This window comes from Ailuropoda melanoleuca, chromosome 8, assembly GCF_002007445.2.
Source record: "Ailuropoda melanoleuca isolate Jingjing chromosome 8, ASM200744v2, whole genome shotgun sequence".
Taxonomy (NCBI): domain Eukaryota; kingdom Metazoa; phylum Chordata; class Mammalia; order Carnivora; family Ursidae; genus Ailuropoda; species Ailuropoda melanoleuca.
In genome coordinates, this window is record NC_048225.1 from 113,788,674 (window position 1) to 113,816,285 (window position 27,612).

Sequence of the window (27,612 nt, forward strand, 5' to 3'; positions counted from 1 at the left end):
AACAATGTGTTTTTTTCCAGGAGCTGTAGAAGAAATTATGTGCTTGAACAATCAAATAATTATTTGCATGCTCACTTGAGGTCTGAGAGACTGACACTCTGTATATATAACAAATCAAATGCTAAATAGTTACTGAAATGTAGCTTCAGAACCTACACTTGGCATAAGTCACGTTAATTAGCTATAAGCTTCCTGTGGCAGGCAAAATCAACCACTGCTTAGAGGTGTTACTCTTTTTCCATTTTGCACATTGCTATTTCTAGTTTGCACCAGCTTGTGAATCAAGCTCAATATAAGGTGGTAGAACATGGACTAAGTCTTCAAAAGCACCACTAGTATAGTACTTCATTTTCCAAAAACTTTTAAAGAACAAAGAAATAGGGCTCCTAAATTCAAAGTATACCCCTGCAGTTTCTCAGGTAGCCACGCTAAACCAACTGTAATAAATTTCCTTTTCTGTATTTAGTTATTAGCAGTGGGGATTCAAAATTAGTCTAATGCCAAAGATAAACTGGGTGATCCTTCTCTTTGATGCTATACTCTGTGTGAACAGAAAATTTTGAAATTATGCCCCATGTTTAAGACTTAAGCAAAAAATTGTTATGTGTTTATTTGGGATTTAAGGAGGTTGGTCGTTTTTTTTTTTTAAGATTTTATTTATTCATTCGACAGAGAGAGAGACAGCCAGCAAGAGAGGGAACACAAGCAGGGGGAGTGGGAGAGGAAGAAGCAGGCTCATAACGGAGAAGCCTGATGTGGGGCTCAATCCCAGAATGCCGAGATCACGCCCTGAGCCAAAGGCAGAAGCTTAATGACTGAGCCACCCAGGCACCCCGAGGCTGGTCATTTTTGACCAGGGTAAAACAGTGCATACCTTTCTCTTGTTTTATGACAGAGACCGACCTAAAATCTTGCTCTTTGTTGTGTGGTCTTAAAGCATTTGTTAAAGTCCAATTCTCATAAAGTACATTTCTAGACACTGAAGCACAACTAGCCTTTTTCTTTGGCAATGTTCTCTATCATTTTCTTGTGGAATTTTCACTGGAATGTTTATTTAGTGTTGGCCCATTAGAACTGGTTCGCTCCCATCCTTCCGTTGCCATTCTTAGGCTCTGTTAGCCACATGAAACTTACGAATTTTTTCTCATGCCCTTTGGTTTAGATCATTAGTGGGTCCCTAAAGGGACATGTTCAAGCAATTATTTCTCTTGGGAGGTCTCCACATAAACAGAATATTTCTTAATCTTCTAATTCCGTTTTCAAGTTAGCTGCCTTAGAAAACATACATGGAAATTTAAATAACTTGAGTTGATAAATGTGTACTTAATATCTGAATAGACTTTTCCTTGTTCTGTAGTTTCCCAAAGCAAGTCTGTAATCTCGTGATTCTCAAAATATGGTTCCTGGAACAGATGCAGAGGCATCACCTGGGAACATGTTAGAAATTTTCACACCCCACCCAAGATTTACCAAATCAGGGTTTCTGGGGGTGAGACCTGCAATCTTCAGTTTAACGAGTGTTCCAGTTCTGACGTTCACTGGGGTTTGAATACATGGTAAATTTTGTGTATGTATTTCGGGTCCTCCTGACATCTGTGGTGATTTAGTCAAAAAATTCTTAGTCCCTTTTCTTTTTCCAACCTCTTACCCAAGAAGTACATATTCATAGTTAACTCTAAACAGAAATTTACAAACGATTGCTTTCTCTTGAGATTTTAATTGACTTCCTTTATTCTCCTTAACTGTCAATACCTGTGTGTGTGTCCTTCATCTTTAAAATAAAAATAAGCCTTTGCTTAATCCATCAAAGATTTCTTTCTTTCTCCTAGAGAACATTTTTAATGGGTAAATTTATTCTAGTATTTTTCCCTTCAAAAATCCTAAATTTAATTTTATTTTACGGAGGTATGTTTATCAGATAGTGTACATTTAATGGCCTGAAATAATGTAAAACTTAAGCATAATGGCAATTCTGGAGCCTAGGTGTCCAAAAAAATGTGTAGTTAGTAACTGTTAGTTTTATAACATTTCTTAGATGATAGCCACTGCTTGGCCAGTGTCAGCTGTAATAATTTGTATTTTGATCCGTATTGCTTCAACAACTCACTCTCTTAATTACTGTGTCTTTTTGCAGTGAATCTTTTGAATTTAGTAACAGCTTTAGTCATTAAATGTGCGATGTTGTTGTTGACAAATAGGAACATTATTTCGTTAGATGAAATCCTACCTTCAAAGTAAGGATTTTCTGCATCATTTGTCAATAAAAGCCATTTACAAACTCCTCTGTCTGGCTGTGTTATTGAGCTGATTCTTAAACTGCAACTAATATGAACATTAATCTGCAAATGGCTATAATTTTAAAATATTTCTGACAAACCATGGAAGGTCCTGCTCACAGTTACTCATCAGTGTCGTGTAAACAAACAGCCACTTGTCGCTGAATGGATTTGTTGTAAGGAAAATTCAAGTCATTCAATCAAATACAAATTCAGGAGTTCCTTACCATTTCAATAAACTAATATTTCCTGTGAAGATGATGAAAAATGAGACGGCTAAGATGCTCATTGAGGATGAGAGGGTTTTTATAAGCATCCTTTCTTTTCCACGGGGTCTTCCTGATAGACTAGTGGAAAAATTGATCTTGACAAACCATGGCTTAAGAAGCAAGTGATTTTACCTGGAGTGTTTAGTGAGAAAAACATATTTCACTGACTCATATGAAAAGATGTACCTTAGCTTCAGGAGAATAGCACCTGTGTCCACAGATAGTTTTAGGTTTTTGACACTTCACTGCCTTGCAGAGCTCACCACTGTGGTCCTTCCTTAACTTCTGGGTTTTAGGGCATGGATGCCATCTTGTACGTAAGACATCATATCCAAGAATGATGCCATTTGGCTTCCCTGGAGACATCCAATCAACTTGAAGGGATCTGCAATGGATAGAATAATCAATACTTCTGAAAAGACAACATTTAACATCACTGCTCTCAGCCTCATGTACTTACACTTAATCTCTCAGATTGGTCAAAAGGTCCATTTGGTTAACAACTTCTTAATTAAGAAGCTGAAGCAAAAGAATATATATACTAATATATGTCTGCTCATAGATGCTACTACCATACAATATGTTTAGAGAATCAATGAAAACCACGTAAGCCTTTGGGAGGATAACACATGACAAGAGTCCAGTGATCTCCCACTTTAAATTACAGAGACGAGAAGAGAGTACCATTGTTTTGGCTAATCAGGAAAATCAACAGAAAACTTTGGTGGGATAAGGAAAAGTAAGACACAAGTAATATAATGTGGTAAATAAGGTGGAAATTAGAACATGTGGCAGACCTCATCTCTACTTAAAATCACCTTCTCTTTTGCCTTCCCTTCCCAGATCACACATAGCTGCTCATAGATATGCAGCCAGACAATCACAGTGGGAGCCTCTGAAGGGTCCTAGGCAATTTCAGCTTTCTTGGCACAGCCATCACCTGCCTCCACTTTCTTTCATGATAAACATGATGTCTGCAACTTCAGCAATCATCTTGCAGCCACATGAGAAAGATCATAAGAATCATCATGAGAGGCCACCATGTTATTTGGTAAAACTGAACCAATGCAGCAACAATTTACAATCTCTAGAACTATTTACTTAAGCCTCTGTTGTTGGGTGTCTTGTTACTTGTAGCCAGAATAAATGCCCAAATTGATAAAATCATGTTATCAGTGGATAATAATTATAATAATAAATATTAATAATATTAATATACTATGTAGTATAATATAATATATATAATATACTATTATAAATTATATTGAGTGATAAACTGGATATAAAATCCCCCCAAATACACTTTACTTTGACACATCTTAATTTTTGACTGACATAAACAGATTTGTTTCTCCAATAATTCTTTTTTTTTAAGATTATTTATTTATTTACTTGAGACAGAGAATGAGAAAGAGTGCATGAGACCTACATGGGGCTGGATCCCAGGACCCTGAGATCATGACCTGAGCTGAAGGCAGAAGCTTAACCTATGGAGCCACCCAGGAATCTCTTTAATTATTCTTTAAATATCATAGTTGGACATGTTTTATGGTAAGAAATATAGGAATTGGAAATTGCCATAACAAATGTCTTACATCATCATATTCTCGGGGGTGCATGATTCTTCAAAGTCGAGCAACAATTTCATTCTAAATATGAGTATATTTTTCAGGGGGGAGTTTGGTAAACAATAAGGGCATAATATTGACCAAAACTTTATTGCACTTTCAATGATCTATTAGTATTTCATTTGTTGAAATAAATGAAATCATAACATCAAGCTGTCCACTAAGAATCAACCCTGAATAAAATGATTTACTCTCAGGTTAATGGTATAGAACTTTAATTCTGCACTTAAGAATACTTGCCAGAATGATGCAGCCTAGATGACACACCCATACTATCTTTAGCATTTTTAAAATAAGCTCTACAAGCAGAAGTTAAAAATTTTAATAAAGCCCCAGAGATTTGGATATGACATACTCTTGCAATTTAGCATGGCAAAGAAAGCCTACTATTTGCAAAATACTAGGTAAATGTAAAATAATAATTATTTTTATTCTCATTATTTTCAAAAAAAGTGGTGGAACTTTGACATTCAAGAAATTCTATTTTTATAATTCTAAAATTTCCAACTACAACAATTAACCAATTACAAATAGTTATAGGGCACTTTTATGTAGAAAGCATTCCAGTAGGTACTTTGGACAAGAGCAAGCACACATAAGCTTAGTTCCTATACTTTAAAGCTCTTACGATAAAAATCTTACAATGACTTATGTGACCACTTTTCTGCCATTGTGTTAAATGGTATTTTTGTTATAACTTTCATTTTAAGAAGAAATATATCTTTACAGGCAAAATTACTGAACCCTATCAGAATTCCAAGTGACATCATATATTAGGAATTCAATTAAGCCCAAACATTTACATTAAAAAGCAGCAGTCAAGATAAACCTTGACATTTTAATAGACTGCTAAAAAAAAAAGAAAACTATTATTTCATTTTCTTGGGGGTACAAACATAACACATTCACTAATAAGACTCTGTAGATAGGAAATTAATGTCACCTACAAGAGAACAGTTTCATTGGTGACTTGTATAGTCACCATTATTATTCTAAGGTCTTTATCCAACTCTCAAAATTAATTCCACATTTTCCAGATACCTCTTTTGTATTCACTGCATAATCAACTACAGGAAAGACTACATTTAAGTGACATTCAAGGGTCTGACTTTTCCGCAAAAGCCAGTGAATTAGTAAAGTCTAGAAAACACCACGTAGAATACCGCACCATTGTAACTTCTTCTTCTAGCAGAAAATAGGTGTAAAGTGAGACTGCTTATATTTTTAGTGATAACATGAACAGTTTTGCTTTTGAGGATCTGAGTCAGGTACATGAAGGTAAGCAATCAAAGAATAGTAACGAGTTTAACACCTATACATCTCTCATTAGAACCAAAGAGAATGACACTGAAAAACCTTTTGGTTGCTGATTTGAAACAAAAGACATCTCTGAGAAATACCACCATTATTAACTGGATTGATGGTTTCATTCCTTTGATGTTTAAGAATAAAATAGAAGAAACATTCTTATACCATAGGAATGAATGTTAAATATTAGGGAAACAAGCTGAAGCTTTTTGGTATAGATTAGTAAAGGCTGTATGCTTATGTAGAAAAATAAACCAACTATAAGTCCTTGAATGGATTTTTTTTTGGTAGATTTGTTCATAAAATCATGATTGGAGTTTATTTAATTCCCAGAACACTAGGGAATAAAATTTAAGCTACCTTAATAAAGTTTCTGATGAAAACCACTATATCTACACATACTTTGATACATGGATTCATTGATTGTTCAGACATTTTAGTTGGAGGTTGTGGATCAAAATATGTGTTGGTGTATTACATTTACATGCTTCATATATGCATGTTTTATATCACCTGTTACCAAGGACACATATTTTGTCTTTTGATTTTTCACCTATTAGAAGTTATGCTAAACATTCTTTTTTTTTTTTTAAGAATTTATTTATTTATTCGACAGAGATAGAGACAGCCAGCTAGAGAGGGAACACAAGCAGGGGGAGTGGGAGAGGAAGAAGCAGGCTCATAGCGGAAGAGCCTGATGTAGGGCTCGATCCTATAATGCCGGGATCACGCCCTGAGCCGAAGGCAGACACTTAACCGCTGTGCCACCCAGGCGCCCCAGAAGTTATGCTAAACATTCTAATACATAATTAAATATTCAGTGACTTGATTTGAGAGATGAGAGTCATTATTTTCATCATACAACATTTATTTAATCCTATATTAAAGTTACCTGATCGTTTATGATAGCCATAATCTGGAAGAACTTGAGTGTTACATAAATAATTGACAAAAATGACCAAGTTGAAAAAAAAAAAAAGATCTTTGTAAACATGATCAGGGAATCCAGATCCACAATCTGGATCGATATCTTAAGGTATATGAAGATTTTTTTTTTTTTGGCTCAAACAAGAACATTTTGACAAAATGGTAATAAAATATTAGAATAAAATGTTAAACAGTGCCAGTGGGAACCCTAATTCTTCATAAAAATTCTGTCTGACCTGTAACATGTTAATATTCACCTGTATAAGAGTAGGTAATAAAGAAATGTTTTTTCCCATACTCCTTTTTATCCTCAATGTTATATTGTACTTCCCAAAGTAAGAATTGAAGGCTATCATTATTGTGGTGCTGGCTACCATAGTATATAGTAGTCACAGAAGTAGAATAGTAAATCTACTAACAATGTGACATAATTAAAAAAAAAAACCTCCAACTAAAATGTCTGAACAATCAATGAATCCATGTATCAAAGTATGTGTAGATATAGTGGTTTTCATCAGAAACTTTATTAAGGTAGCTTAAATTTTATTCCCTAGTGTTCTGGGAATTAAATAAACTCCAATCATGATTTTATGAACAAATCTACCAAAAAAAAATCCATTCAAGGACTTATAGTTGGTTTATTTTTCTACATAAGCATACAGCCTTTACTAATCTATACCAAAAAGCTTCAGCTTGTTTCCCTAATATTTAACGTTCATTCCTATGGTATAAGAATGTTTCTTCTATTTTATTCTTAAACATCAAAGGAATGAAACCATCAATCCAGTTAATAATGGTGGTATTTCTCAGAGATGTCTTTTGTTTCAAATAATTTTGTCAAGTCAAGTGTGTAAATGTGTTTAGGCTGCTAAAAACACATAAGCAAAGATCACTGTCTTCTAGACCCAAACAATGGGGTCTCATGGGACAAATGGCTGTGGACTTGAATTTAGAAATGAGGAGGTGAAGAAAAGGGCAGGAAAATCAACGTAAGCAAAAGTCAAGGGTGGGAATCATCCTACATGTGTATGGAAGAGTCATGTGACCAACTTGGTGAATGAATAAGCTACATCCAGCAATAAAGGAGGAAAATTTGAATAAAAGAAACAGTTTATGGAGTCCCTCAGATATCATGCTGAGCTTGAGAGTGAAGCAGTATGATTGTGCAGTGTTGTCACTACCAGAATATGAAGCCCCATTAGAATTAATAACCCAACAGGTTAGGGTAGAAGAGACCTGGGGTAGACAGAAATGTCAGTGAGCTACATTAGTAACTCAAGTATGAAAGAGTGTTGAATGGAGTTTCCCTCTTGTATGGGAATTTGAACTACAGCCCCAAACAGGATGATAGACAATGAGTTCCTCTATTTAAAAGTGTAAGTATTTCACTTCTTAAGGGAACAGCAAGATTATATTGATTTCTGAGGATAAAACTGCTCTTTAACATTGACCCATCTCCCAAAACAACCAAAAATAAACAGGATTCTAGGAGAGTTTTTGAAACTCTCACTAAATATTAGTGAATACTTGTTAAATGCTTCCTATATGCCAGACACTGTTCTATATTCAGCAGTGAACAAGATAGATAAAGCCCCTTTTTTCACAAAACTTTCCTTTTTCTTGGAGATGAGAGACAGTAAAACAACACATAAGTATATCATATGTCAGGTTTGGGGTCTGAGAAGGCCTGGTTCTTCCATGCAGAAATTTGAAAGNAAAAAAGCCCCTTTTTTCACAAAACTTTCCTTTTTCTTGGAGATGAGAGACAGTAAAAAAACACATAAGTATATCATATGTCAGGTTTGGGGTCTGAGAAGGCCTGGTTCTTCCATGCAGAAATTTGAAAGAAGGGATAAAGCAAGCCCAGAGAGGTTTCTGGGCAGAGGGAACAGAAGGTGTAAAGGCAAAAAGGCAACAATGTGGTTGGCTTGTTGAAGAGCCAGTGAATCTAACAGGACTTGACTGGACTGTGCAACAGAGAGAATGTTGGAATCAGGTGGGTGTNCAAATGAAATCAGGTGGGTGTTGGGAGACTGGAATGGGGTTTGCAGATAATGCGGGATTTTATACTACACAGAGATAACTGGATTTGTTTTTGAGTGTTTTGGAAAGCCGTTGGAGGTTTTTGAGGCAAGGAGTGAAGAAGGACTTATTAGCTTAGTGAATAGTGACATCAAATCCACCCCCTAACTTCCGCTAACATACCCGAGACTGAAGAAGGCATTCCAAAAACGTCAATTAGAGAAACTGGAAGCAGAGAAATTGGAAGCAATTGTTTCTCATGGTTGGTACTTACTGAGATACATAAATGTCTAAATTCAATCTGTTGCTATCTCCGGAGAATAGTAGGGAGTTTGGGAACAGCTTGACATGGAGCTTGACAGTCTATATAAGCAAAGAAAGGGTGCTTTCCTTTAGAGAAAGATTAGAGAATCCTGATGGCTATGTATTGTCCAGAGCAGCTGCAAAGGAATGGTAAAGTGAAGAATGCCACATGGCACAGATCAGTGAGCTTCTACTGAGCCATGAGATGCCTTGCAACCCAGCTAGGCTTGAGCCAAATTGAAGGTACACTGCCCNGTTTGAAGGTACACTGCCCATGATGGCAGCCTTCTAGGAAGAGGAGACTCCAGCAAGAAGAGTCCTTGGGATGTCTTACTTTGTTGGGTACCACAACAGATCAGCTATCGGGGGCAACCCTTGTGTCAGGGAACTTAACTATGTGGAAATCCTCTTGGAACCTCTCCAGGGGAACACAACTGTCCAGGAAAGTGCCACCTGACATGCAAATGTCTACTCAGTGATGGCAGTGAAATAATAAATTGAAAGGAGACACACTGGATAAAAGAGGACAGGAGCAAAGAGAAGGGAACAGGCAAGATGTAATCAAGCTGAGTCTGGGACATGGTAGAATCTTTGAACCAGGCATGAGCTTAATATTTTGATGGAGACAAAAAAGACTTTTTAATACTTTATCATGAATTCTAATTACCAAAGTGAGACTCATAACTAAAAATAATTCGAAAGCCATAAGATGTTTCTGAGAGGCTTTCAAAAGTTGAAGAGAGGACAACCAAAGGATTATGCTTAAGGTGGCATGTAGTAAGCTAAGAGAAAAGACTTTACCTCTTTGTATTTCTTTGAATTAAGACAGCTACATAAACTGGTTACATAAACTTAAACAATGAAAACATGAGCCAGGGTGGTGGTGGCGGAAACACATATAAGATGATGCTTCAAAAGAAAACATACTAAAATTGGTATTTCGTCAACTCAGGGAATTAAAAAAAAATCAAAGATCTATGTCTGATAGTATGTAGGAGGTGGTGCATTTGTGAAAACGGCTGTTGGAAAAGATGATGAGTTAGGTGAGAATGAAGTAGTGAGGCTTGAGGTGCTGGAAGTGGTGGGTGGAGAACACTACAGAAAATCAATGGGCAACTGGATCAATGAGACTAAAGTTTGGGGAGAAAACAGGGCCAGAGATCTTTGAGACATCAGAATGAACAAAACTGTGATGCTTGAACTACCTGATTAGGAGGGAGAATCTTTCTGTTCAGGACACCTACAATGAATAAATGGACTTGGAATGAACCCAATAAAAGAAATGAATGGGTATTCAGAGCGCAGGGGACAGTGCGGCGATTAAAGACCAGAGTGAATGAGGAAGAGCTGGATTTTGCTGAAATCCACACGGTCTACCTTGGGACTGAGCGGCTTCTGTGGGAGCTGCAAGAGATACAGAAGTTAGAGGAGTTTGGGAAAGGGAGGTTGCTGAGGAAATGGGGGGTACTAATGGCAGAGTCTTAAGAATAAGCTCGATATTCTGTAAGGTCTTTTAATCAAACAATGTGCTTGTTATCAGAACTCACTTTAAGATAATAATTGCTAAATTACAAGACTTGATTGTATCTGTACAACAGTAGTAAATATACTTCGAATGATCCCTTTCAAGAGGTCTTCCCATATCCTTTAAAGACCCTAACAGAGGGGCGCCTGGCTGGCTCAGTCGGTAGAATTTGCCACTCTTGATGTTGGGGTTGTGAGATTGAGCCCCATGTTGGACACAGAGCCTACTAAAAACAAAACAAAACAAAATAACAACTCTAACAGAAAGTTCCAGTCCAAATTAAAATGTGTCTCCAGTTGTCCATAATGGTGAGGGAGGGAGTTTAGAATATGGGTGAAGAAGGCTTGATTTGACATATTACATCTGCAGCCCAAATTCTCTCTATTAAAAAAAGGATAAAATAAAATATGGCCTGAATTTTTTTTCACACAAAATATAAAATTTTACTTCAGTCACTGAAAAAACTCAGAAAGGGAAAATTAAGGGTAGAAGAGATCCTCTGATAATATTAAAAAAAAAATCATACTCTTAAAGAAAACGAGGCCTCAAAGTTTCATCTCAAATTTGGTGAGGCAAAAAGAGGAAAATTCTTTTTCCACAAGCTATAACCTCTTTTGCTACTTTCAACCCCAAACTAAGTAATTTGAAAATATAAGGGGATTTATAAATGATGATAGTGGTTTAACCTTCATTTAAAGACACACAGCCTGTGCTGCTATCATAAAGGCTTCTGAAAAGTTGGTACGTAAAAATATCATTTATATCATTCAGTAGCTTCAGGCAAATTTTCAAACAATTATTTGTGAATGCTACAAAGACATTACACCACAGACTCCTCATCAATAATCAGCCCTGAACTGATTTGGAGAACACTGCCATGGTTCCAATTAAAGACAATGAAAGACATGATCTGTGTTCTCTCTCTGCTTTCCTTTGACCCTCATCCCTGAAAATCATGCATTTTGGAATACTAGCAGTAACTAATAAAAATCTTTCTTGTTTATGTTCTTTTTTTTTTTTTTACCTTATCTATGTATAAAGAATAAATAAGTAAACTTTCCAGGCAGCCCAGCACCAAGTGAAGCTGTCAGCCCCCCTGTTTTTCATATTTTCAGTCTAAGCCGAAGCCAGCCAGCTATCTTCATCCAGCACAGACTCTACATTCTCAAGGACCAGAATTAATGAATTAACTATTGATTAAATTCCACTCTAGCAAATCCACCAAGGCAAATAAATGAACTACCCAGGGCACGTGTAGGCCATGGCCAGACATGTCTGGGCTATCGATCACTAGTTAGTATTCTTTTGGGATATAGAAGCAGCCGATGATAATATGACAAGTGTGGAAAATGTGATGTAGAAACAGAGTTTGTTTCTGGAGAAGCAGCGTATAGAACTAGAAGGGCTCATGATCTTTCGGCATCGTGTGCTATAGCATCTTTAGTTAAGGTGTAGGAAAAACAGGTGTGAGTGCTTGCGCTGCAGATGTCGTAAGTTAAGGCCAAAGACAAAGATGAGTTGATGCATTCCATGCCTATAAACGAACAGGCTGATATACTATCTGTATATGTTATTAAAATATATGAAAGTTAAATGATACTGACTACTGTGTCCTACCAAAAATAAACAAAGAATCAAAGAAATAATTTGGTTATTAGAAACCAAATTATTTTAAGTGTTACAGAAGTTAACTCAGTGTACTGATATTTTTCTGGAAGAATTTCTCATTTAATTTTGCCCGTTGCTAATATAAAAGAGATTTTTGTTGAATCAAAATAAAAACATAACGAACAAGTATACATTGCCAGAAGTATAATAAAATTACACAAACAATAACATGCACATAGGAGGCTAACTGCTTTGGTGTTGGTGTAATTTTGATTAATGGCTTGGCAGCCTGTGGTTGCTCATTAGAGTCTTGCCTTTGGAAAATGTTGCTCTTCTATGATGAATCATTTTTAGAAAGGAAAGATTTTCTTGCCAATATTTGGTTGTGAATGATTTCCATCAAGTTTTTTCTAGATTTTTGACAAAAATAAAAAAAAAAGGAAGGAAGAAAGGGAGGGAGGGAGGGAGGAAGGAAGGAAGGAAGGAAGGAAGGAAGAAAGAAAAAGGAAATAAAGTTGGGATGCCTGGGTAGCTCAGTCAGTTAAGTGTCTGACTCTTGGTTTCAGCTCAGGTCATGACCTCAGGGTCCTTAGATTGAGCCCTGCACCAGAGCTCCCACTCAGTGGGGAATCTGCTTGAGATTCTCACCTCCTCTGCCCCTGCCCTCTCCCCTAAAAACAAATAAAAAAATCTTTAAAAAAAGGAAATAAGGTTGCCAAGGGGATTGGAATTAAAAAAATACATATGTGATAGAGAGGGACTTTCTGTGGCTGGCCAATATGGAGTAAACATGTTACAACCTCTCTCTCTGGCTGATCATCACTAAAAAGTGTGCAGAAATTACAATAAACAACCACCAGAAGATTCTGAAAAGTTAACAACAGAGGCACACCAGGAGGGGAGCCAAAACTTGAAAAAAAAAAAAAAAAGGCATGAAAGGATGAATTTGTCATAGTTTCCCCTCTTTCATTTCCCATTTTAACCCAAGAGCAGCCCCAGTGTGGAACTGTCCATTGGGCAAGAAAAACCTATGTGAGAAACCCAATCTTTCTGGCCAGGGTACAAAAAGGCCTTACAACCCAGAGGGTGTGAGGGAAATCCCTGTTTTATTTTTTCTTTTTTTCTCTGGACCCTGCTCTAAGGATGATTTTAGTCATGGAGCTATACAATAGCAGTCTTGGTTAAATAAGAATCTAAAATCCCAAGAAAAATCTCTTTTTAACCAGAGGAACCAGGAAAAGGGGATCCTGTGGTCCAAAAATGGTGTGTGGGAGGGTATCCCTCTTTTTCCTTCTATTTTCTCTCACCTTGTTGCCCCCAACACAGCCTCATTTATATAAAATTTAAGATAACTTGGAAAGCCATAATTCTAAGAGAAACCATGTCTTTCTAGCCAATCCCACAGAAGAAGTATGAGGGATCTGAAAATTGTGGGAGACATCTCAGAGAAGAGAAAGCTAGCTGATCTTCTAATTCTGTGTATGAACCAACTGTCAACTCAACTGCAAACTACATGTGCATGGTTGCTTCCCATGCAAAGGAAATCTGAGCACCACCGTGAAGAGACCTGAACCATTACATAATTCTCCAAACAAATACCAGACTAGCCACTGGATGGTGCATGCATGGAGCAGACATGAAGCAGCATAGCAAAACTTTTGAAAAATGAACTGACACTGGAACCACTGAACACACAAAGCAACACAGAATTTGCAGTCTGAAGCTAACCAGATGATTACCTGCTAAATGAAATAAACTAAAACTTCATCCTTCAAATTTTTAAGAGAACTCAAATTATCACAAACTAATATATAAAATGTCTAGTAAACAATCCAAAATCACTCAAAATTACACAAATCAAAAGAAAGCTGAAGTGGCTATTATATGAGTATCAGACAAACTATGCTTGATAACGAGAAAATTGTCAGGAAAGGAAAAGGATATTACACAATGATGAAAGAATCAATTTACCAAGACACAGCAATCCTGAAGCTGTATGCACCTAATAATAAAGCATCAAAATACATGGGGCAAAAAACTGATAGTTCTAAAAAAAAAATAGATGAGCCCACAATTATATTTGGAGATTTCATCATTCTTCTCACAATACTTGTTTTTGAGAACAGTGCCAGAGAAGGCAATGAAGGCTTTCATCAGTCCAATTATAGTCTTCCACATGATCATGAGTTTTAGCTTTGCCTTTCATCCTAGCTTTCCACTGTACCTAGGTAGCCTTAATTCCTAGAAACCTCTGTTTGTTTCTCTAGAGAATACACTTCTGGTCTTCTGGGAGTGGAATATGCCAGATGGAGCAAGAGAAATAAACATCTGCATGCGTAATAAAATACATAATATGAGTTTTTTGATGGTTAATTTTATGCATCAAATTGACTAAGCCAAAAGGTGCCCAGATATTTGGATAAATATTATTTCTGGGTACATCTGTGAGGTTGTTTCCGAGGTGGACGTAGTTAAGCAGATTGCCTACTCCAAGTAGGTGGGTATTACCCAATCAGTTGAGGGTCCGAATAAAACAGAAAGGATGAGGAAGGAAAAATTCCCTTTCTCTGCCTGACTACTTGAACGAAGACATTGGGCTTCTTCTGCTCTCAGCTTTGGACTGGAACTTACACCATTGGCTCCCCTGCCCTCAAACCTTTGAAAGAGCACACCACTAACTTTCCTGGGTCTTCAGTTTTGGGTTCTGTTTCTCTGGAGAATCCTGACTAATGAAAGGTTCCAACCACTTTTTTTTTTTCAGACTTTTACTAATCCCATGATTGCAGCTTTGAATATTAACCCATCTTCCTCTTCTTTACTATCTTTAAAGTTTGTAAGTACTCAGACACTGAGGTTCTCTGCAGGGCAAATTAGTTTGTTTTGCGTCATTTTCTCCCTCTGTCAACCAACACTTTGATCATAAAATGTTCTCCACTGCACTAAGTCATTTGCTTCTCCTTGCCAAATATTGCTTCCAAAATTGTGTTGAAATCTCTCTTTTGTTGTCTACTCTGTCATTTTCCTTGCTTTTGTTCTATAACACACTTTTTAATGTTTTTGCCATCAACTTAGTATATTTGAGGATAAACTTTAACCACAACTAAAAAAATACTTTTCCTCTGCTATTACCTGTAGGGATCTTTCTAAAGGAAAAGAGTATCCTAGAAACGCAGACACATACGAGCATTTGTTTAATTTCTAATAAAGCTTACAGATTTTTAGCTACATCTGAATATGTAATTTAAGACATATTCTTTATGCCATTCACTTGGGCTTGAGTCATAAGGATGCTAATAGACAAGAAATTTGACAACATCCACCCACCTCACTATAATTTTTCCTTGAGTTCTTTGACTAGACTCAACTGTTGGATCTTTCATGATGCCTTCACTGAAATTTCTCGGTAGAGTTTGGTGTTTTTCTCTTTATGTTTTTCCTGCATATTATAAACCTATATTGTGGTGTTTTTTCACATTATTCAATAAACATTTACTTAGGGCAGTGTCTCTATAGAGGATTGGAACTTTGAAAATGTAAAACCATGCCTTATACATTTTTTTGTATTACTTTTTCTTCCTATATTATTATAGCCACAAATGTATCTGCTGGTACATTTTTCATTTGACTATTTTGCCTCTGCGTAGTAGGCAATTCTGTGGATAAGTGGGAAAATCTGCTGACCCGACGAGATTATCAGTTCATTAGCATATCTGAAATTAGATAAGTATCTATCCTGTGTTGGATAAAAGTTGTACTCAAGGAGACAAGATATGATTTTTGCCCTGAACAGCTAAGCAACCAATTACTTGGGTTTTTGTAATTATTTTAATCTTTAGTTCTAGTACAGATATTTTTTAACTGATTTTTTTAAAGACCTAGAATCTTTAATATGTTGCAAAGGAATCCTTCAGAATTGAGATATCTTATAACAGATAGATTATTTTGTTCAGTGAGTGTATGTGGTGTGTGTGTGTGTGTGTGTGTGTGCACGCGCGTGTTTGTGTATGTGTAAAGGTGAAGGGTGATACATTTGGCTGGGGAAAAAGTATGATGTGGGAGTGCTCAGATTTCTTTCTCTAGCCTCACACTGATATAGAGGGAAGAACAATTGTCATCTCACTTTTGGCTTGGGAAATGATGTTAAATCTTTTTATTACTTATTGTAACTTGAATTGAAAAGAGACTCACTCTCAAACTATGACCATTTCTCAGCAACAAATAGAGATCCTACCAAGAATCTGAAAAAGTTGGTAAGGGTATCCAAAGATTATCTCCCCTGTTTATTTTAGGGGATGTTTCTAGGTTTAGGGCAATCTGATAGATGTAAATCTATTTTTTTCAGAGATTAATTTAAAAGGTAGTTAATATAATTAAAATTATATTCTTTGCATTACCAAAGGATTCACTTAAGGACACATTTAAATATAGAAAATCTTCCATGCATTTAAGCATTTGTTCACAGGTTACTATATAAAGGGAAGTAAATCAGGGACATTAAAACTTAAATATTGGATGACATGTCCAGTGCAGATCAATATCTAATAATACAAAAATTTTGATTTACAGAGTTTTTTTGGGGGGGAAGGGGCAGAGGAAGAGAAAAAGAATCTTAAGTAGGCTCCAAGCCCAGTGCAGAGCCTGACACAAGGCTCGATCTCACAACCCTAAAACCATGACCTGAGCTGAAATCAAGAGTCTGATGCCTAACTGACTGAGACACCCAAGTGCCCCTTGATTTACATAGATTTTTATAACAAATTCTTAAATGAGATTGTCATTGCTGGGATGAAATCTTTGATTTTAACTTTCATTGCTTATGATCAGCTCTTTACATTAACTGGCAAAAAATTTTACCTTGAAGTGATGCCATGAATTGTGGGTGTTGGTATATCAGTTGGAATATCTTCCACAGTGGTGATTTGGGTTCTGTTACTTTTCACACAGGCATATTTGGTGCAGACTTCAACCTGCAAGCATTAGTTTACAAAAGAATAAATCCAATTATTTTCAAAACATAAGACTGCCAATGGATTGAATCCACCCACCCTCATTTCACAGGACTCTCCTATAGTTCTCTACAAATTCTTGGAGTTCTAGTAATATTAATTTTTGATGTTAATTGACTCCACTGGGACGAACTCAGCATAGAATCTAGAAATGAACTCAAGACAACTGATTTAGTGGTTAAAATGGTGATGTTTAGCCTCTGGTTCCAACCATTCAGAAAGAGACAGACATAGTAATCTATTTGGAGCACAGTTGAGGAATGGAAGATGTTCAGGTGACAGTTTGCAAGCAGAATAGGTTATCACTGCATACTGCTCTCTAGCTCTATAACCAGGTAGTGTAATGATATCTTCTGGGAGTCTTGACACTTTACAACGAATAGCCTAAATGCTAATGTGGAATAGAAGAAAAATGAGGCCTAGGGAAGCCTTTCAATGTGACCGAGCTATTTTATGTCCATTTGTTCTAGCTGCAATTGTATTTTTACCTTAATCACAGCAGAAAATCATCATTTACCCCTTTAATTCTGCCACCTAATCTGAATAAAAACAGAGGTTGGAGTAACTAAAGATTAGAAATGGAGTTCTTCAAGCATTAGTAACACAAAAGGAACACATGCAGCAAGAAGGAGGAGAGACAAATGAATGTACAAAGGACTGCTAGTGGAACACCCGCAAAGCAACATCACTCCGCTCCCAATGAAAGGGTGAGCCAAAGAGAAACTGTGCTTTTTCCAACAGTAATTTACTTTCAGCATCTAATTCATAAACGGAGGAGGGAAGCTGGGTACAGATGAATCTTAAGCACTAATGCTGAGCTTAGATGTTAGCACAGAGAACAAAGTGAAGCTGTTCTCTGAACGTCCATTGGCAACTGAGAAAGGACAAATGTGATTATTACTGTATTTAGTAGTTATGTCATTTTATTCATGGGGCACTTTACACCTAAATAGGAGCTGAGGTACAGTTTTATGATGCTGTTTAAGTTGTGTTCTTTATTTATGTCGAGGTAATATTTAGTAGGTATTCGGACACTGACAAGGTCCACCACTCTGAGTATGTCCCACAAAACCCCATATAATTTAAGGGCAAAGGAACTTAAAATGTACTTGGACAATAGAACTTCATGCATATTGGGAAATATGTGACTGTATGGTGCCTAATGAGATAACTCAAAATCAACTCAACTGAATTTATTATGTAAATAATATGTGCCCAATATTATAATGGGTACTGGCACAAATAATTTTATTGAGTCCTCACAAGTCCTTTTTCATCAGTTTGTAAACTGGGAGTTAGAGAAATCAGGGAATATGACCTAGTTGGCAACATATGAGATATCCGATATGGGTTTTACTTACCCTGTTGTCTTATATCTAAATACCGAGCATAGTTCTAAGTTCTAAACTACTTAGCTATATTCAAATGGTTATCCAGAAAGTTTTTATTTTGACTGTGGAGAAATGTGTCAATATTTTTCTCATCCTTACTAATATAATATTCCATGTCTCCATCTTTGGGGCAGCTTTCTGCTGCAATAGCTATACTGCATAATGTGAATGAAACACAAATATAAACGTTTACAGATTCATATTAAAAATAAAACTGAATCAAAAATTGAAATTATTATTCCCTTTAAAAGGGGATAAAGGAATTCATTCAAAAAATAGATATTTGCATTTTATCTATGTGTCTGCTTTATAATCAATAGCTATTTTACAGAAGGGGTTAATATAGAGAACCTTAATTCTAAAGTATTAGGCATATCAATTAGATGCATATTTTAAATGTGGCCAAATCATCTTTGACATCATAAACAAAAATCATTGACATTTGATATTCAAATTTCCAATGATGCAACAACTATTTCAAGCAGTATTTCTGGACAGTGAAGAGCTTCACAAAAATACAGTTATCAAGGGTAAGAACATCTTGTTCCTAATAACACAATTTAAGTGTTAGATTCTAATTTGGTCTTTCATCTCCTTATCTTTTTCCATGTCCCAAATCTGATCAAAATGCACTCTCGTCAGTCCACGAGTGACTCAAACCAGTAGGTGTGAGTGAAGCCTTTCATAGTAGAACAGGCCTGAAACACTTATATATCATCTCTTGCTATGTAGTCAGAAAGCTAAACCAGGACGTGCATGCATAGCACCCAGTGATCTCATCTTACATTGTATTTTGAGTCCTGGTAAAGTAAATGAGTAAGTTGCCTTTTGAGGACTCAGCTTTCTTCACGAGAGCCCAAAAGAGAATAATCCAGCAAATCCTCCAACCTTCGTAAAATAACCTTGTTCATAAAGCTATATGGCTAATTACTTTGGTTGTGATTTTTATTTTATAGTTTGACTTAGGATGTACATGCATAAATGGACTCACTCTAAGAACCATGAACATAATCATCAGTCCGTATGTTCCATGCTAAGATAACTTGGGTGGGTTCATGGAAATCACAGAGTGTAATGAAAAATAATCAACACATCTTTCTCCTTTTATCAAATATCTTTTTATTTCTTTCTGAGGAAGCTAGGCCTAGCAGTGGGAGAGGCTAAAGCATTGGTTGAAGCCAGATGATTGTGTATGTTTCACCTTCAAATATAGGGGAAAGAAGGGGATGGGAAAAAAAAAAAAGAGGTAGCACTTGATGGACAAAGCCAGTGAAAAGTTCCTGTGGTCAAAGAAAATGTCTATGCTTAATATCTTTTGAAAATTGTTTACAGAGCTCTTATAAATGCTAGAAGTAGCATAGTTTCTTTAAAAATTTACCAAATTGCCACCCTTCTCTATAAACTTTGAGTTTTTGAAATACTCTGTGTTTATTATTAATTTCCACATTTGGCCTTGTTATTTTTTATATCCTAGCACTATGATAAGATTTCCAACTCCTTGGGGAAAAGTTCCTTGTTGTAAATGCCTTAGTTGTTTCTATTTTTTTCTATTTTAAAGGTCAGTAGACCTCGAAGAGGTCTATGAGTTGGGCCTCACACCATCAATGCACTCTGAGACTGCATGCTAACTCCTGTCATATAAATACATACATGTTTTTCCAGGGTGGGGTACACTGACTTCATCAGATTCTAAAAGAGGCTCAAGGGCAAAAAAGTTTAAATACAACTCTTCTCACATAGGTGAGGGTTGCCACACATGTGGTAAAACCTTTTAATATATTTTGTCTGCCATACATTCATTTCTGTTTTCTTGTTATCTTCAGAATCACGGATTCCTAGAGGTGGATAGAATGTTTTAAGTTATGGAGTCCATTGTCCTTGCAAAAAAGATAATTGACACCAAACAGGTTATGTAACTTCCTTGAAGTTATTGAATTAGTAAATAGCAGAAATAGGGATAAAAAAAATGTCTCCACACTCACAGGCTGATTCTGCTTTTGATAGCAGTAAAAAACCAGGCAGGGCAAAGGTAAACTGCATGGCAAGATTTCCTGCCAATATATGACTTGCCCCATTTTGCGGTGAGAATATCATCACCATTGTTTTCCATATTACCATTATCCTCTCTCCAGAGACTCATGTGTTTGCCCACAGCAAATAGATTTAATCCTAATCAATTTCTCTCTTTTCTTTCTCCTCCCCCAGTAAATAGTCTGTAACCAAGACCGAAGGTGTCCACTTAGAGACATAGCCCAGCATGTTTCATTTAACATACCTATAAGCGTAACCATCAAAAAACAGTGTTCTAACCTGAATGTCATAGATAGTGAAGGGCGACAGATCTCTCAGAATGAAAGACCCAGGCACATTCATTCCAGTCTTGTAGGGCTTATTATTTACATAGACAGAATATTCAGTGACAACACCATTTGGGTTTGAAGGAGATGTCCAGATGACACGTACAGCTGTACTGTTGATGATGACAACCTCTGGAGGAAGCATGCCCTGAGGCTCTAGAATTAAAGAAGAAACTGAATAAACTCCAGCTGTCTCTGAAAAAGCACTTGTTAAGCTCAATGCAGATCAGTATTTAGGTTTAGCAAAGGGTTCCTTGCTTATCTGCTTTTCTCTGATGAAGTTATCACAGTCTGTAGTCCTCTGTAAATTGGCTTATTATATTCTCAGTTAGAAACCATAAGAATTGGTGGTAAAATGCTTTATACCACCAGCATAGTGCTAATCTTCAATACTATGTGACCAGTGGGATATGATGATAAATTATTCACCCATCTGCAGCACTAACACATATCTATTATTTGTCTCTTTTTCCCATCCCTTCACTCCACACCTCCCAGGGGAAAAAAAAAGGAAAGAAAATTTGCTCCTTAAGCAAAAAATAAAACTCAAATACATTGAGGCTGAGGCTGGTGGAACGTAAAAAATCATTTGATGTTACTAGCTTGTAACTCAAGCAATATGAAGCAATAATGCAATATTGTCATTATGTAAATGATTTTGAATGTTGATTACCATAGGTAATGATGAAATCTAACATTAGGAAAAAAATCTTGCTTGGCGTTAAATTACACAATTATTCAAGCATGTCAGAAATAACTATGCAAAGACCTATTTTTATCATAAGAACCCATCTTAACTAGTTGAAAAATTGTCCTTGTGATCCATTCTATTTTATAAACAAAAGGTGTCGACCTTTGGCACCACAAAGGGAAATGGGTTCCACACTTAAAGCACTCTGCTAATGACCTGGAACACTTGCTTGGGAGGTAATGATATTATAATGTTTATAATGAGACTTTATAAAGCCAAAAAGATTAGAAAGACCATTCCAAACACATTTCAGATTCACAAGTTGCTTCCCTTGCTTCCTCCCCCTTGCTAACTGGCTTAGAAATGAGTCATAGGCAATTTTTCTCAGTGGCTGAACTTCCACCTACCATTTCTGGTGACTCAGGGAGAGCCCTCACTGTGCCTGGCTGTCGTTTTGAAAAGCATACTGCTTGTGAGAGCAAATCTTAAAAAAAAAAAATGTTTCTAAATGTCACCATTTATTGATGTGAACTCAGCTCCAAACTCAGCATACACTGAAAAGCCCAGGAACAAACTGGGCTAATATCCCATTATTACAGCCTTGTGCTGCTGTCTCTAAGGGACCGCGTATTGATCTGCCACTTGACGACAGCCAGCACTTAAGCATTTTAGCCCCAACCCCCTTCCCTCCAACACCGGAAATTTTATAATGGAGGGATGACTGATCTCAACCTCAGCAAGAATCAATCAATTTCATTTGCATCTCTGAAGCCAAGTGTCCCTTGAAATCTGGACTCACCCCCATCGAAAGTGGTTGCACGCAGTACTTCACCACTGATGCCATGGACTCCATTGAAGACAGAGATAAAAATCCGATACTCAGTGTTTGGATTTAAGTGGCTGATGACATGAGAGTTTACATCTGGGAGGATTTTGAGAGATTCATTTGTGGTAGCAGAACTCCAAAAAAGTGTATAATATTCAACATCACCTTGTAGGTCTTGAAAGGCTGTTAACAATAAATGCAGAATACTGTAAATGTGGCTGATCTAAAAGGGTCTCTGGGGAAAAGACATAGGATAAACTTTATCTTCAGCTGTGTCTAGAAGGGGAGAATGGAGCGCTTATGGGAACTTCTCTATGGTGGCATTGGTTTTTATTTTTTTATCAAAATTGATTTTCTTCCCTTCATCCCATGATTAATTAATAGAGACTTATCTTTATAAGAAAATAAACTTTTAGATTTCTTTTAAATATTTTAATTATGCTACTTACAGTTATTCAACTAATCTTCAGAACTTTAGTAGAATAGTTACTAAAGGAAACTAAGAGTAAAATAAAGTATTCAAACATGAAACATCTTCCATTTCTAGTAACATCATCCTTGGGAGAAGTCTATGCTAATGCAAACAGGGCATTTCCTGACAGAGATCCTAGAACTTGAGGCATTTTTGAAATTGCTAAATGCTACCTAAAAGACTGTTAGACAGATACCCTGTTATGTACACTGTTGATGAAGTAGAGTGATACAGCATGCTCTCCTTAAGGATTTACTCAGCAGAATCCCAGGATGATAGTTGAATTTTTACCATGGTTCTCATTCTTTTCTCCTAGTTCATTGTGTTTCTATGATGCANACAGGGCATTTCCTGACAGAGATCCTAGAACTTGAGGCATTTTTGAAATTGCTAAACGCTACCTAAAAGACTGTTAGACAGATACCCTGTTATGTACACTGCTGATGAAGTAGAGTGATACAGCATGCTCTCCTTAAGGACTTACTCAGCAGAAACCCAGGATGATAGTTGAATTTTTACCATGGTTCTCATTCTTTTCTCCTAGTTCATTGTGTTTCTATGATGCAGACAAACATTTAAAGGATGCCAAAATCAATCACTAACTGTCTCACAAATATAACTCATCAATTCCTCAACCATCATCCTTTCAAAGATCAGTTTACTATTTTCTTTTTCTGCTTTTACCCAATTTCTCATTCTTTGCCCTAAGTTCTGCTTCTCATTACCTTTCAACAATGATGCTTTGTGGGAATGCAAACTGGTACAGCCGCTCTGGAAAAGAGTATGGAGGTTCCTCAAGAAATTAAAAATAGAGCTACCCTGTGACCCAACAACTACACTACAGGGTATTTACCGCAAAGACACAAACATAGTGAAAAGAAGGGGCACATGCACCCCAATGTTCATAGAAGCAATGTCCACAATAGACAAACTGTGGAAGAAGCCCAGATGTCCTTCAAAAGATGAATGGATAAGGATGATGTGGCTCATATATACAACGGAATATTACTGAGCCATCAGAAAGGATGAATACCTACCATTTGCATTGATATGGATGGAACTGGAGGGTATTATGCTAAGTGAAATAAGTCAATCAGAGAAAGACAATTCTCTTCTGGCTTCATTCATATGTGGAATATAATAGCGCAGAGGACGATAGGAGAAGGGAGGGAAAACTCAATGGGAAGAAATCAGAGAGGGAGAAAAACTATGAGAGGCTCTTGAGTCCAGGAAAAAAACTGAAGGTTGAGGAAGGGGGGGGTGGGGCATTGAGGGCACGTGATTTGATGAGCTCAGGGTGTTTACACAACTAACAAATCATTGAACACTACATCAAAAACTTAATGTTGACTAATTGAATTTAAATAAAAAAATAAAATGAACAGATTTTTAGCTACAAAAATACGAAAAAAAAAGAAAAAAGAAATAAAAATAAAAAGAAGCCATAAAACAGCCATGTTTTCTTAGGTAGGAAATACTGTAAGTATACTATTCAGTGTGCTGCTCTACTTACATTAGTATTATTTTTAAAGATCTTGAGCAGAAACTATTACCTTGGTTCATGTCAGGATTGTGGGATGGAATGTTGATTTACAAACCTCCTGAAATTGTATGTAAAAGTATGTGTCAAAACAGTTCAGTAGCACTAGTCCAAGAACTGAGAAGAAAAGCTGACATATCTTTTTATGGTCATTAAAGTACAGTGTCTCTGATGTGTGAGATTGTAGCATATGGCCACTTAAAGGAATATGGTTTTAGAGGACATATGACTTTAAGGATCCCTTTTCATTAAGATCTTGGGGGTCTTGCATAAAAACTGAATGCTGAGCACACTATGCTTTGATTTTATCTCTAGCAATAGTTGAAAAGGTTTGGTATGCCAGCATAGTTGAAAGTAGTAGTAACAGATCTTTATAGTAACAGATCTTTAGTAACAAACTAGAAAATTCTGGGGATTAAGATTTTTCTTTTCTCTGATGTCATAACATGCAAGCACCTCCAATAATGAGGTCATTGTTGTGCATTGGCAGGAACTGGTTATTCATATCCATCAATATTTTCCCAGATAATATTACTCAAGTATAGCAAAGCCATTGGTACTGTGAGTGCAAAAGTTTCTTCTTTCTCCATTAGAATTATTTTTTACTGGCTTACAATAGTATTACTCATTAATTTATGGCAGCTGAGCTATAATGGAAAGTATACTAGATTTGAAATTCATGTTGTATTTTAGTTTAAGTGAGGACTCTGGTTAGAGATACAATCCCTAAAGATATAGTTTGATAAAGGTTTTCCAAACTTTACTGGCAACCATAAATGGGTTTTACCTGGGTTATTAAACACAACTGATAATCTCTTTCATCAAGTTTCAATGTACCTATGTATATACATTGAAAATATTGCAACTAACACCAGAAGTTCAAGATGAGCAAAGATTGTATGTTGATATATAGATAAAGTTCCATTAGATGCCCATTCTTATCCATGTACCATATGTCAACCCATTTGAAATAGAACAAAATCTATTGTCCCTCAAAAGATAGAAAAAGATGGCAGCTGAGTTCCATTGGTTATGCCTTACTCCATCATATAGAGGCCCCTATAACCAGAAAGAGGCAGCATTTCTGGGCAATAAGTGCCAGATTTCTGCATTGTCTTGCCTTTCACCAACACCTGCTTCAACATTTCTTTTTACTCATTCATTTAAAGCAGAGTTCAAAACACAGAAAAAGAGTAGACACACATTCTATCTTCATATCCTAGTCATCTTATGAGAGGTTCTGGGAGCAGTACATGCTCAGGAGTATTCTTTTTCATTGTTCAAACAGGTTTTTAACTTCAGTGGGTTCTTCCAAGTCACTGAACCGTCTAAGAAATAGAAAATACATCCTCAGTTCAATAGGCTAGTGCAAAATTAAAGGCTGCTTACCTTGAGTCTACCTTTGAGAGACGAATGCTGTTGGAACTGAAATAGCTGGAATGAGGAGCTAAGTAAATTTCACCCTTCCTGCATATTGGTAAAAGGTGGGCCTGAATATAGTACCCCCTTCTTTTTTAGAGAAAAACATTAAGTCAGAAGGCTTCTTTGTAGCATGAGACAGGGACACCATTGTCTAGAACCTTCAAAAGCAGATTTGTATGTGTATGTATTACTTCTATGAGAATGAGATGGAAGTTTTAGAAAACATTTGCATTGTATTCTTAAAAATAACAAAGGGGACATGCCTTTATGAAAAAAAAAAGCCTCTATGAAACATGTACCTATAATCATGAAAAGACAGATATGAAGACAAAGATGTTAAGTGATCTTGCTTAAATAAGACAGCAAGGAAAAATAAAAAGCAATGACAGAATTAAAATCTGCATGGAAAGTGGAAAAAAAGCAGATTAAAAGTGCACAATAGGAAAGAATAAGGAGGAAAATGACTAAGAAGAAATCAATGAAAGTCAGAATTATAGATATTGAGGACAGAGAATAAAAATATCTAATCAACCTCAAAAATAAGTGGAATAAATAATCATGAACACAAAATACCCCATGAAACCTGACCCAACATAAAGGTTTATGTCCATAACTTGAATTGATTAGTACAGTTTTGATAAAAAAATGGCAATATATCCAGACACAGGCATATCATGGAACATTATAACATTTCAAAGGTAAGCTAAACATTAAAAGATCATCTACAAAGGAGAAAAAGTCAGGCAAATTACAGACTTCTCATCCAGAACATCAAAAGTTGGGAGGCAATGGAACAATTTCATCAGGTTTTGAGGGAAAATATTTTGATACAAGAATTTCATACACATCTAAGTCATTATTTATGTGCAAATACAACAGAAAGACTTTCTTATTTAGGACAAAAATTTAAATACACACACACACACGCATATACATATAACTAATTAAGAGTAATTAATTTATTTAATTTATTTAACTTTAAGGTAAAATTTTCCCAATAATGTTATCCAGAAGATAAAAAAGGTGAATCAAGATCCAGAATTCAAGATTGGGAAAGTTTAGGAGTTGATAATAAAAATTGAAACTATATTTAGAGAAAATAATTATGTAAAAATAATTATATAATAATTTATGAACCAAACATTGAAAGTGGCGGGTGAGAAGGTCAAGGAAAGTAACAGTACAGGGGTGGGAGGGATGGGGTGGCTGGGTGATGGATATTGGGGAGGGTATGTGTTGTGCTGAGTGCTTTGTATTGTGTAAGACTGATGAATCACAGACCTGTACCCCTGAAACAAATAATATATTACATGTTAATAAAAAAGTTAGAAAGTCATGAAAAAAAGAGAGAGGTAGCATTAACCCACCAATAGCATTAATAGGACAAGTAGCAATTTAACTTTAGAAATCACTACAGAAGATAAAAGTTAGCTTTCACCAACACACGTCTTTTCTCTGGTCAAATAGCCAGAATATATTTTCTGGGCTCCTTGCATCTGGGTGAGGTCATGTGACCAGTTTGTACTATTTTTAGAGCAATTGACCATCTCTGATTGTCCTTTTCTCACCTGGAGGACTTCAAGGCCCAAGGGAACAGTGGATCTACTAGATGGAAGGAGCAAAGGGCTAAGTGACCCCAGAGAGCTTAGAAGGGGTAAGGAAGAGTTACAGAAATCTCAGATTTATGGTTTTGGTTTCTGAGTGAATGCCATTACATAAAATAGAAAACATAGGAGTAATTATGGGATGGAGGATTTGATACTTGTTTCACTGGAGAAGTTTTGAATTTTAAGTGTTTTTCTGGCAACCCAGGTGGAATTAGAACTTGAAGTGTGAATATCTGAGCTAGTTATACGATTTGAAGCTGTACATGCTAGCTTGTGTTTGAAACAACAAGAAAAAAATGAGGATTTCCTATAAGGTTAAATTTGCTCAGATATTCTAATCCTATGATGTGCAACCCATATTTTATAGATCACATAAATTTATCTGAGTAAAGGTGTTGCTCTAACTAACTATAGCATATCAATCAGGTCAACCT

General features: G+C 36.2%; 1 protein-coding gene across 1 annotated transcript in view; it reads right to left on the reverse strand.

The window, feature by feature from the left end:
* The window catches only part of USH2A (usherin), a 729,748-nt gene that overhangs the window by 209,335 nt on the left and 492,801 nt on the right, over positions 1 to 27,612 (reverse strand). Inside the window, exons 35-38 of the mRNA XM_034667668.1 lie at positions 22,111 to 22,320; positions 20,574 to 20,776; positions 16,721 to 16,833; positions 2,732 to 2,930 (exon numbers count right to left, since the gene is read on the reverse strand). Of these exons, the coding sequence (XP_034523559.1) occupies positions 2,732 to 2,930; positions 16,721 to 16,833; positions 20,574 to 20,776; positions 22,111 to 22,320 (725 nt within the window). The remainder of the gene's footprint in view (positions 1 to 2,731; positions 2,931 to 16,720; positions 16,834 to 20,573; positions 20,777 to 22,110; positions 22,321 to 27,612) is intronic.